The sequence below is a fragment of the Zeus faber genome (assembly GCF_960531495.2).
Source record: "Zeus faber genome assembly, chromosome: 5".
NCBI lineage: Eukaryota > Metazoa > Chordata > Actinopteri > Zeiformes > Zeidae > Zeus > Zeus faber.
The window spans coordinates 30,755,339-30,767,838 of NC_137192.1; the positions used below are offsets into that span (position 1 = coordinate 30,755,339).

General features: G+C 46.4%; 2 protein-coding genes across 2 annotated transcripts in view; both read right to left on the minus strand.

The window, feature by feature from the left end:
- mdfi (MyoD family inhibitor) overlaps positions 1 to 4,191 on the minus strand; it is a gene marked incomplete at its 5' end in the record, with an annotated part of 31,580 nt that extends 27,389 nt beyond the window's left edge. Inside the window, 2 exons of the mRNA XM_080001118.1 lie at positions 3,726 to 3,730; positions 4,180 to 4,191. Coding sequence (XP_079857244.1) covers positions 3,726 to 3,730; positions 4,180 to 4,191 — 17 coding nt within the window. The remainder of the gene's footprint in view (positions 1 to 3,725; positions 3,731 to 4,179) is intronic.
- Positions 4,192 to 12,057: 7,866 nt separating this feature from the next.
- The window catches only part of foxp4 (forkhead box P4), a gene marked incomplete at its 3' end in the record, with an annotated part of 101,436 nt that continues 100,993 nt past the window's right edge, over positions 12,058 to 12,500 (minus strand). Inside the window, exon 18 of the mRNA XM_080000780.1 lies at positions 12,058 to 12,205. Within this exon, the coding sequence (XP_079856906.1) occupies positions 12,058 to 12,205 (148 nt within the window). The remainder of the gene's footprint in view (positions 12,206 to 12,500) is intronic.

Here is a 12,500-nt window from a genome sequence, read left to right on the forward strand (position 1 = left end):
TGAATGCTGGGAATTTTTAGGTTTACCTCAAATTATCAAGTAGCCAATGTAAATGTTGAGTTCAGTGAACTTTCATTACATCAATTTAAATCAAACTCAAAGTTTTGTGTCCAATCAGCCGTAGTCAGGTTTCGGTGAAGTCACTGTTTTGATCAGGTTGTGTTGCCTTTGCATTTGTACTAAAGCACAGGAAGCGTGCTGCTGCAAAGCAGCGATCTAAAGAGGTCTAAACACGTTTTCTGCCGGGGCGGCCGTGAGCCGAGGCGGGTACAGCAGCACGGTGTGCTCCTTTTGGTCGAGTTCAGTTAGGAATTAAATACTAAATTAATTATTTATTATAAATAATAAATTAATTAAATAATTAAATTCAATTAAAACACTCATTCACACTCATTTTTTGAAGGAATGGATGGAAACAAAGCACCTGACTTGGTGCCTCCGCCTCCCATGTTATTTTTCATTTTTCTTTTCAATCCAGCACAATTTAAATGCCTCAAGGCGCGGCCTTAAAAATATATCTCCACATCTACCGTATATAAAACATATATCCCCATGTCTGTCTGCCTGTCGACTGGTTCTGTCTGTTGCTCTCGCTGCTGAGTGCCTTCCTCCCTCTCACGCCCGTCTTCCTACCACCCGCCCACAGATGGTGGTAGGTCCACCATCCATCTGTCCACCCATTGGTCATTTCTATAGTATTATGAAGTACGACAATCCAAATTAAAGGACGTCTATGTACTATGTACGTACTATTGTAAGCGTTGACTTCTTAAACTTTCCTGCAGAAGTGACGAAGATCGTCGCCGCCAAGGACGGGGCTGCTGCCGCCTCCCCCATCGCCGTCGGAGGAACACACACGTCCTGGAAGGGCCCGGGCCTCCACGGGCGTGGTCCGTGCCGACGGTGCCGATGCTGTAGGTCAGGGGTCTCAAACTCAACTTACCTGGGGGCCGCTGGAGGTAGAGTCTGGGCGAGGCTGGGCCCCATCAAGTATTCCACAAGGAAAGGGTTTCAAGTATTGCAAAAAAAAAGTACAACTTATTTTCCCTTCCCTATTGCAACACTACGCTGTCTTTATTAGGTCACTGATTACTCTTGTTGAGTCCGCCCACTTCCTAAGTCCTCTGTACCTTGCGCTGGGTGACAGGATATATTTTCCTTCCACTTAGTGTCACTCAGGAATCACTTTTCAATCAAGTGACCAACGCGTTGGCTAACTTGTCAACAAACACCACGGGAAGCTGTCACGAGCCTGAGCTATGGTAGCCCATAAGTGATAAAAAACTATAAAACGCCCAGGGCAACGACTCGGCAAAAAGGTGCGTGTGAGAAAAACGCACGGGCCGCACTAACACTAAACTTTGATGTCAAGTAGGGGGCCACAAAATATCGTGCCGCGGGCCTCAATTGGCCCGCGGGCCGCGAGTTTGAGACCCCTGCTGTAGGTGCTCTGAGTCTGAGCTCCCCATGTCAATACACCTTCGAGGTATTTCACAGGATTTTCCTTGAGGTTATTGAACCGGGCGAGGCCACTTCTCTCTATCGCTCGCTCCCTCTCTCTCTCTCTCTCTCTCTCTCTCACACGCAAACACACTCACACGCACACACACTCACACGCACACACACGCGCGCGCACACACACACACACACACACACGCATACGCACACAGACACATATACACACACACCTGCCACATACAAACATCTGCATGTAAGTAAAAACACATGCACAACACACAATATATACAGTATAGTGCAGCATAAACAGCCAACTTTAAATGGCTGTAGATGTCAGATCTAGGAACCAGGAAACATTTTCTGGACGGGAAATCACAGACTTCACTATTTTAGCGATGCACTCATGTCACCGCTGCCAAGGGCTTGCCATGCGACGGCGTCTGTACCGGCGGTGGACCTGCTCTCCTGGCTCCGGGCCCCTGGAGCTCCACGGGCTTTTCCGCTCCACTGGGAGCTAATGGAGAAAGAGCAGGTCGTCGCTGAGGGCCCCGGGCCAGAGCCGCGTTAAGGCCCCGCAGGAGCCCGCAGGTTGGAGCGCTCCAGAAGCCAGCGGCCGGGCCGGGTCCAAGCACGCGATTGGGAGGTGGTAAGGAATGAGAGAGAGAGAGAGAGAGAAAGAAAGAGAGAGGGACAGGAAGAGAAAGAGAGAGAGAGAAAAAGAAAGCGAGATGGAAAGTGGGAGAGAGAGAAAGGGAGAGAGGGAGGGAGACAGAGAGAGAAAGGGAGAGAGGGATGGAGAGAGAGAGAAAAAGGGTAAAGGGAGAAGGACAGGAAGAGGAAGAGAGAGAGAGAGAAAGAGAGAGAGAGAGGGAAAGAGAGAGGGAGAAAGGGGGGAGGAAGGGAGGGAGGGAGGGAGGGAGAGAGAGAGAGAGAGAAAGGGGAAAGGGAGAAGGACAGGAAGAGGAAGAGAGAGAGAGAGAAAGAGAGAGAGAGAGGGAAAGAGAGAGGGAGAAAGGGGGAGGAAGGGGGGGAGGGAGGGAGAGGGAAAGAGAGAAAGGGGAAAGGGAGAAGGACAGGAAGGGAAAGAGAGAGGGAAAGCGAGAGAGAAAGGGAGGGGGGGAGGGAGGGAGAGAGAGAAAGGGAGCGCTTATACAGTAGTTGTAGTTACGACACATACGGACAATATTTGATGGAGCCCTCCCAGGGTATTATTCTTCAACGTTTGATGCCGACTCTCAGTGTGGTTTGTGAAAAAAAGCAAAAAAGTCCAGTGCGGTCGGGACAGGGGAGGGAAGGAGCGAGAGAAAAAAGAGAGAGGGAGCGAGAGAGAGAGAGAGAGAGAGAGAGAGAGAGAGAGAGAGAGAGAGAGAGAGAGAGAGAGGAGGGCGAAAATGTGTTTCCAATCATACACAAAGATGCTTTTGTTCTGAAGCTCGAGCCTCCTCTCCCTCTCCCCCTCTCTCTCTCTCTCTCTCTCTCTCTCTCCCTCTCCCACTCTCGCCCTCTCCCCCCTCCATCTATCTCTCCCTCTCTAATCCCCGAGGAGCCCGCCACACACGGCGCCTCATCAGCAGCATCTCATCAGTGTCATTGTTTCTGTGGGAGGAGGGCGGAGGCACATACCTGCGGCCCCGGCGAGGCCGAGCCGCTGGTCATTTCTGCAGCTTATCTGAAGACAAGGATCCAGCGTGCGTGAAATTTAATTAGGTCTGACTTCCCTTTTTCTCCCGCTCCGGTGTGCGACTTTGCCGTAATTCCATAAGCTTTATTGGCGTGACGTACACTCATGCAAATTGCCAAAAGGAGGAACCCCACCAGCACGAATGGGGAATAATAAAAGCAATAACAACAGAAAAATAAAATAGATTAGGGTAATAGCCATTGAATTGTTATTATAATAATAATAACAGGAACAATCAAACGCAGTGCACATTAGGTTGCTTAATGCACTCAAACATGTTTTTCCAATTCCACCAATTTTGTGGCATAACGCAAAGTCTGCAAATCATGTTAATACGTCTTTTTCAAATAGCAAAAGAAAACTGCTGCATTTATTTTTTTCCGTAATGACGTTTGCAGCAGTAGTAAATAAAATGTGTATATAAAATATATACAACCGAATAATTAAACAAACGGTGCATTGGAAGTCAACGCGGCCGGCGTAATGCAGATTGAAACTGTCCATAATTGGACGATCCATGTGGAAGAAAAGAAAGATGTGTGTTTTGAGTAGAGTCAGTAGAGTGTTGGGATGGGAACCCACTGACCCACTCTGGAAGGGAAACAAGAATGGAGAGATTAATAGAAATATGGAGAAACCTAGAAGGAGAGAGGAAGACTGGCGAGGGAGGCGCCAAGAAAGAGACATAGATATAGGCGGCGTGCACTCCGACTCCTAGGGTCTGCCTGGACCTCCGTGCACCGCGAGGAACCTTCACGCCCTATCCGCACGCACGCACGCACGCGCGCACGCGCGCACGCGCGCACACTCAACACACACACACACACACACACACTCATCCGCACACACACACACACACACAGACACACACACACACACACACACACACACACATTAAGGCATCGGCGCACCCACCTCACAGTTATTCTCTCCAGATGAACGTTAAAGAATAAATGAAGACGTTCAGACTCGAGCTCTGCCAAACACCACCGCGCCACGCCAAGAATAATGTCTTAGTGTGTTCTTGCACCTTGGCTCACCTTGCACGCCATGCTCACTTTCTGTTCAGTATTCCTCTGGTGTGTGTGTGTGTGTGTGTGTGTGTATGTGTGTGTGTGTGTGTGTCTGCCTGCGTGCATGTGTGTGTGTGTGTGTGTGCATGCGTGCTCGCCTGCGTGCGTGTGTGTGTGTGTGTGCGTGGGTGCCTGCGCGTGCGTGTGTGTCTTTAAGAGGCTTATGACTGGGTCTCTCTCCCAAAAACCCTAATGTCACAGGGATTGAAGCGCTGAGAGTCGAGCCTCCTCCCAGCTGACGCCAGAAGTTCGCTAAAAGCACGACATTAAATAAAGTTTTGACTTTCCTGAAAACATTCAACCTTTTTTTTTTTTTTTCTTTCCTTCTCCCCGTGGCAACAAACCCATGATGCGGCGCTGAGATTTAAAGACAGGCTGTAGGGCATGTGGCAAACCTGTGGAGGGCGAGACGGTGGAAGAGAGAGACAGACAGACAGATGGATAGACAGACAGGCCGACAGACAGGGGAGGAAAAGTGACAATGGAGGAGATGGATCTGAAAACCAAACGACGCCGCGGCCCTCCGTCTATTTAGTCGGCTTGACGTACGTCGAATTCCAGAGCCTGACGAACAAAATGTTCAAGGGGGCCCCGATTTCCAAACCTGTTACGAGGTGAGGGGCCAGACGAAGCAGGCAGGCAATTTAATATGTTGTAAAAACAATAAAAGAAGAAAATGCACTCGTCGTTCTTCAAAATATCGGCAAAAAATGTTGAACCTTAAAATAGGAACAATAACAATTTCAATAAACAAACCTTTTCATATTTTTGTATATATACACACTGCTTATGCAGAGCAACATGCTTGTTTTGTGTTGTTAATTGCGTATTTCTCGCATTAAAATAATCAAAAATAAACCCTTCAAATGTATTGAAAGGATCGGTCTAGATTCATACAAGGGCCACATGTGGAATTCAAGATTCCCAGGGGCCCGGCCCCCAACACTGCAACGTCTCCAACACCTCGATACCCCAGTTACACACACTTAGAAACCCTTATATGCAAAAAAACCCAAAACAAAACATGATCAAATATCACCATAATGATCTCCGGACACATTTATGTCCATTACAGGGCCTCTTATCTGGGTCTTATTTCGGTCTCATGGTGAGGCTGCCTCTCTGCCCTCTGTGGCGCCCCCTGTCGGCCACAGTGGCTTAGTGGCGCAGGGTGTTTGTTGCTGTGTTTAGGAGACGTCGCCTGGTGTTGACTGGTTTGTTTACTCCTCCTGGTGGCCGATCTCTGTATCACAACAGGGAATGACCTTCCCCGCGGCCTGAGAGGCCCCCCGGCCACCAGAGCTTTGTGGGCCCCTCACCACCCAAAACGTTGGGAGCCGCCCCAGAAAAAAACTCAACATTAAAACCTCAAAGTGGTTTGTTTCTCAGAATATATTCAGCCTCAAGATTGTGCAGGGGAAAAAGGACTGCAAATAACAAAGAAACAGAGAAACAAAAAAAACAATATATGATTCCAGTTATTATATATATCAATTTTTTTTGTTGGGATATCTTGCCAATACGTTTATACGAAATTTCACGAATATTAAATTCGACTGACGTTACGGAGCTGACACAACTAAATATGGGCTGTGACAAGATGTGTTTCTCTATTCCGCCGAGGGGCTAATATCCCGCGTGTTTTAATTCAATATTTCGGCGCGCTCGCAGCAGACACAGACGTTCATTGCGTGCTTTGTTTTCAGCCCACGCCAATCATGCTGCTACTTGACGTTCAGTTGATATTATTCCGGAGTAAATTAATTCACCTGCAGGAGCCCAGCGGTTGATTTGGAGACCACTCTGTCGCCCGGCAAGCGAGCGGAGTAAAAAGCTGGACAGTGGACAGTGGACAGTTGGACAGTGTAATAAGTATTTTATTGCATTTTATAATGCCATTGTCAATAATTAGTACAGATTACATGCAACTAGACCTACTGTACAGTTTTTTATTGTCTGCATGGACAGACACAAGAAGATTCAGGTTACAAATACACAGATATATGTGTGTTTTTTTTATACAGCATGAAGGAAAAGGGCAGTGACTGGCATTACATGGCCCCCCAGGGTGAAGGGGCAAAAGGCCGGGGGGTGGGTGTGTGGTTTGGGTGGTGGTGGTGGTGGTGGTGGTGGTGTGGTGGTGGTGGTGGTCTATCTAAACTCACCACCCTGTCCCTGCCTCTCACCCCGGGTCACACTTTTCAAAAAACGCAAAATGAAAATAAAATAAAAAATGAAAAAAAAAAAAAAAAAAAAAAAGAAAAGAAAAAACAAATCCAAAAGGTAAAAGAGGTAAACAGTTAAAACTGAAAACTAAGAAACAAAAGAGAGAGTCACTGCTGAAAATGTACACACATTCCTATGGTTGAATCGAAAGGAGAGCTGAAGTGGTAGTTCCATTGGATTCTGGCCGTCTACTCGATAACACTCCGCCTCCAGAGTCCCTCGCCCTCCTAAAAACCAGGCCTCAGAACTGTCCAATCACGGGTCAGGGTTCAGAAGGGGGCGCTCAAAAGTCAGTCACCAGCCCGCTGGTCCTACGGCGGGAGGTTCGGAGGGTGTCTGACGCGTGGAGGCGAGTGGTGGGAGCAAAGTGTGATGGAGGGGTTTTTTTTGGGGGTGGGGGGGAGTGGCTTGGCTTCTGTTTGGTTACGTTAGTGGCATCGGTTTGGTTTTACAGTTTGGTTACAGTTCAGTTCGATTTGGAGATAGCAAACGGTTGCTCGCAATGCCTTTGGTAGTCAGAAGATGAGCTGCATCTCTGAGAGCCATTCCACGATTTTGGTATTGGTACAATGTGTGACAGAGAGTTGCGGGATATCAAAAATCCATCTTTGATATATATATATATATATATATATATATATACAGTATGAGGGTGAGGCTGGTGACTGGTCACTCAGAGACAAACCTGGAGGTGATTGACAGTTCTGGGGGTCAGAGTTCAGCACAGGCGTGGCAGGGTTCAGGGGTCAGGGGTCAGAGGGCGGGATCACGGGAGCAGGGACACGTATTGGCACCTGAAAGGACTAAACAGCAACACCTTTCTATAGCTCCATTTTTTTCCAAAGCAAGAGAGGGGCTACATATTTCTAACATTTTTTTTTTCCTCTTTCTCTTTTTCTTTTCGGAGGTTTTGGTCCTGTCTTTGACAAAAAAAGTCCTTCTGAGGTATTAATACACAATGATGTAACTTTTTAGTTTGTTTTCCATTGTTTTTTTTTCTTTCCTTAAAAATGCATAAATGCAGTACAGAGACAAAAAGTATCAAAATAGACCTAGCTAAGATAAATATACAAACAGGTGTTACCTAAACCACTGATCTAACTTTTATTCTTTTAATTTTTTTTGAGATAATACACTTAAAAAAATCAGCGTCCCAGACGTTTCATGAAGAAAACTGAAAAATGGAAAACAAACATCGACAACAACAAAAACAAAACAAAAATCAAAACCAAGATACCTGCAGCACTTAATATGATAAATACGTATACTTCAGCAATAGCAGTACAGTATAGGAATCAGAGCTGAAAGCTTTACAATAGCTAAACAGGAGCAGAAAAATGAAAATAAAAAAATCCCCAAAGAATTAAAAAAAAATATATTAAAAAAAAGAAATAAAAAAGAAAATCGAAGGACAAAAAAAAAAAAAAAAAAAAAGGGAAAGAAAATGCCCTGGAGAGATAAGCCAAGCGATAATATACAAGAATACATCATGTTATGCGAAGCTGGAGAAAGAATAGGAGTGTTAGATGGCGCCCTGCGAACACCACGTCGACCTACGTCTTCATAAAACAGCTTGGTTTACAGGTGTACCTTAAAGCACGAGTCAGAGATCATCATGTTCCGGATGCAGCAATTGTCTCGCGAGCGTTTTTGTTTTTTTTTGGGGGGGGGTTATTATTAAAAGTAGCGACGGCGTCCTGTCCTAAGCGCGGGGGCTCCGCCCTCTCAGCCCCCCCGACGGGCGGTTCTATCCTTGCGTCTTTGGGATCCGGAGCGGCCGGGGGCGTCGGCCGGTTCCTACTGGAACTCTGCGTGCGGTTTAGTGTACTAACGCGCCCTCGCACGGTGTCCGCGCCGAGAGCCAACCTGTTCCAAATACGGCTTTAGATGCAGTTTCGAGGAGAGGTAGTCATTTTTTTTTTTTGTTTTTGTTTTTGTACTCCGTGGAAAAGTGGAACGTCTCTTGGTTTTTGTTTTTTTTGTTTTTTTTGTTTTTTTTTCAGGCTCAAGCAGATGCGTTTTGGGAGTCCAGATTATCATCATCATCATCATCATCATCATCATCATCATCATCATGGTCGTCGTCGTCATCATCGTTGTTTTGTTTCAAGTCATACAGTAGGTGTGACGACAATTTTGGTTTTCGTTATTATTATTGAGAAGAGGATAAAAAAAAAAAAACAACGGAAAAAAACGGAGAGAAGAAGATTTTCGTTGAGAGAGAGAGAGAGAGAGAGAGAGAAAGAGAGAGAGAGAGAGAGAGAGAGAGAGAGAGCTCCGTCTCCCACTGGCTATGCGCTGAACTGTGTTTTTGTAAAAGGAGGTAGTGTTATTTTTGGTTTATATCGCGTTTCAAGATGTCTGGTCTTGCCACTTTGTACTTGGTTAGAAATCAGTCTAATGTCACAGGGAACAGCCCTGCGTGAACACAACGTCATCAGAAAGGTTCTTTCATTAAATAAGAAAACCGTCCGAAGTGCAAAAGTTAGTTAACCCCCCCCCCCCAAAAAAAAAAAAAATAAAAAATTGAAACAAAGTGAAGCCAGCTTTTAACATCACCATGTCCCTCGCTTGGTTTTCCCACTCACATTGGTATAAAGTCACGGGTTCCCGTCGCTCCCTCTCCATCGTAACATTTCGACATTTCGCGCCCGCGGAGCTATTTGTGTGAATCCCGCGCGGAGGGCGCGCTCGGCTCGAGACAGAGGCGACTAGAAGCGACGGCGAGGAAGGGCGGGAACGCGCCGGCCGCGGCGGGAGGGAGAGAAAACCTGGGGGATCCGACGGAGGCCGCCGCCCGAGCGCCCGCACGGGTCCCCTGTGCTGGCATCGTGGGTTTGCAGATATCGAATAATGGTTTCACGACGATAGTGTTCAAGTGCCTCAGGAGCGCTTCGGCTGGAGGGGCCTTTAGGGTTGCGTGTCCGACGCGGTTTAGCCTGAGAGACTCCACTTCGGCTCCAAGTGCTTTCCTGTCTCACTCTCTGTCTCACTTTTTAAAAAGCTGTGAGATGTTTGCTAATGCGGTTTGTCGTTGTTTATTCTTTTTTTTTTTTGGTCTCACATCTCATGTAAAGTTCCTTCTAACCACTCCTCGTGTAAAGTCTTTGACGGCACCAAATGTTTGTTTTTTTTTAGTCTGTATCGTATACTTTGGTTTTCGGAATGGTCAGCTCCGTAAGTCATGAATAATTATTTTTAAAAATAATAGTCATCTGATAATACAATAATAAGAATTGTCAAACTTCTGGTTGTTTTTGTCTTTTGGCCAGTTATTTAAGAGGAAAAGAAAAAAAAAAAAAAAAAAGTAAAAAAACGAGGGGAACATAAAATACAGGGTTTTTGGTTTTTCTACATATTTCTTTGGTTACCTGTAACAAAAGCAAAGACGGGAAAAAAGCAGAAACAGCGGAACAGAAAAAAGAAAAGGCAAAAAAAAAAAAAAAAAAAGAATGTTCAATTTGGTATGGCACTGTAGAGAATATGTGATGCGCTTATGCTTACCGAAAACAAACACGGCAGAAAAATAAATCTCACATGCGTTTCCTTTGACACCAGCTCACACAGTGGATTGCAGACGGCTCCTACACAGTAACTATCACGACCATAGAGCTTTGAACCCAAGCTGAGCAGAGTTGCCGCATTTGGTGTCCCACACAAAGAATTCCTACTTCTTTCTTTAACAATTTCGACATAGTTCCAGGCAGAACCTTGGTGGGATGAGGTATTCTCTGACCGCAGTAATAATATATTTATATATATAGACTTTTTTTTTAAAGCATTACTGATGTTTCTCAACCGACTACACAACCAAAACAAAGACGAAAAAACAAAAAAAAAACAAAAAAAAAAAAAAAAGTGAATGAAAGAGAATAAGAAAAATAACAGTTAAATATATTGTCTGGATAATGGCAACTTTAAGTGCTATCACCAAATTTCTTGCCTGCTACACTTGGGGTACAAAAATAGGAAGAGGGTTTGGTCGGGGGGGGTTGGTCGGAGGGTTTTTTTTTTTCTTCTTCTTACAAATAAGGACAATACTGCACTTTCTTTTCTGCCAATACTCATTTGGAATGGTGTGAATGAGCAGAGTAAGTAAAACGACAAATCAGAATACAAACTAAAAAAACCCTAGCATTCTTCGAAAGAAAAAACAAACAAAAAAAAGAAAACGTTGAAAAAGAACGCCACCGTGGAAATATCCATCCTTAGAAATGAAGATTAAAAACACATTGGAAGAAAAAAAAAAGAGGAAATGGCAAAGCTACCACACATTTTTTTGTTATATTCCATAATAATCAACATTTTTTTTTTTTTTTTTTTTGAGTCACAATATTTCTGTTAGACGCTTCCTCCCTTATCTCTGCCTCCGCTCCCCCCCGGGGAGGGGGCCTCCTCTCTCCCTCGCATCCCCTTCCTCACCGAGCGTTCCAAGGTCATCGCTCCAGCCGCGGACGGAGGGAAGAGGAGGGACAGCACCACGCACGCTCCTGCTCCTCAAGTCTCTTTTTGGGGTGGTAAAAACTTCTTATTTCAAAGTTAAAAGGAAAGAGATAAAAAGTTAAATGTGGTTTGTCTCTAAGTATCTTGACCCGGTGTGTGTGCGTGTGTGTGTGTGTGTGTGTGTGTGTGTGTGTGTGTTTGCTTTTGGGGTGGTGGGTGGTGGGGTTCCGCCGCAGAAGTAGGGGAGCACTATTTGAGGTAATCTTTGAGAGCACCCATCCTTTCGTCCTTTCTCTGTCCCTTCCTCCCTTGTCCCCTTCCCTCCTTCGCTCCCTCCCTCCCTCCCTCCCTCCCTCCTTCCTTTCCGAGCGGAGGCCCGGCAGTTCCGTTCAAGCGCATCCAAGAAAAAAAAATGAGAACGAAAAGCGAGCGATGGACTCAAAGAGGGGGGTGGGGGTGTGGGGGTGGGGGTGAAGAGGTATACTGCACAGTCCCTGGTGACAGTTCCTATCTATGTACACATGATCTGACAGGTTGGTGTGCCTCCTCCCTCTCTCCCTCTCTCTCTCTCTCTCTAGATGGCCAGAGAGAAGGTGTGTGTGTGTGTGTGTGTGCGTGTGTGCGTGCGTGTATGTGTGTCCACACCGAGCACACTACAGTTAGGAGCTGCTCCTGCCGGTGAGAGGAGGACGAGGAGACGTGAGGACTCTTGTGTGTGCGCGCGCGCGTGTGCGTTGTGTGTGTGTGTGTGTGTGTGTGTGTGTGTGTGTGTGTGTGTGTGTGTGTGCGTGTGTGTGTGTGCGCATGTGTGCATGTGTTGCGTGGCGTTGCACGTCCCAACCGAGTGTGGAAGCGTAACACATGGAGTTAAAGCAGCGCTCCACAGCCTCGTTTTTGCGCCAGTAAGTAAGGAACGGAGGTCCTTCTCGAACCCCGCCTCGGAGTTTGTTTTTCTTTTCCTCTCGGTGTTGTCGTCGTCGGTTGCATTCTCCTTTTTTTCTTCTTTATGTATATAAAAAAAAAAAAAAAAAAAAAAAAATCATTCTCCTCTCCCTCCCGCCCGTTCCCGCCCTTCGTGAGTGTAGCCGTCTCCTCCTCTTCTCTCCCACGCCGGCGGGAAGGGGGTAAGCCTCACGGCTCCGGCCCACCCCCCCCCCCCCCCCGGGGCCGACGCCCTTACTCCAGCTCCTCGGTGGGGAGGTCCTCCTCCAGGTCGCGCTCGTCGCTGGGCAGAGGCAGGCTGTGGGTGACGCCCGCCAGCAGGGAGATGGGCCGGCTGTCCTCCTCCAGGTCGGTGGGCTCCTCCTTCACGTGCACCTGGTGGCTGCAGAGGCACAAACAGGGGATTTAGCTCCCCTGGAGCTCACCGCCGTCCATTCCATTTCCACCCAAAATGTTCACAATTAAATTCAATGTTGATGAGGTGGCTCACGGTGGATATATTCATATTTTGATCATGGGAAATGCTCCCAACTTTTCAGTGTGCCACCTGATGTGCAAAAATATTTCACAGAACAAATTCGGTCTTATACAGAAATTAAATATTTTAACTCTTCTTTTATTTTTCTTTATTGAACTTTCATTATTGGATGGAACTTTTCATAAACAATATAGAGATC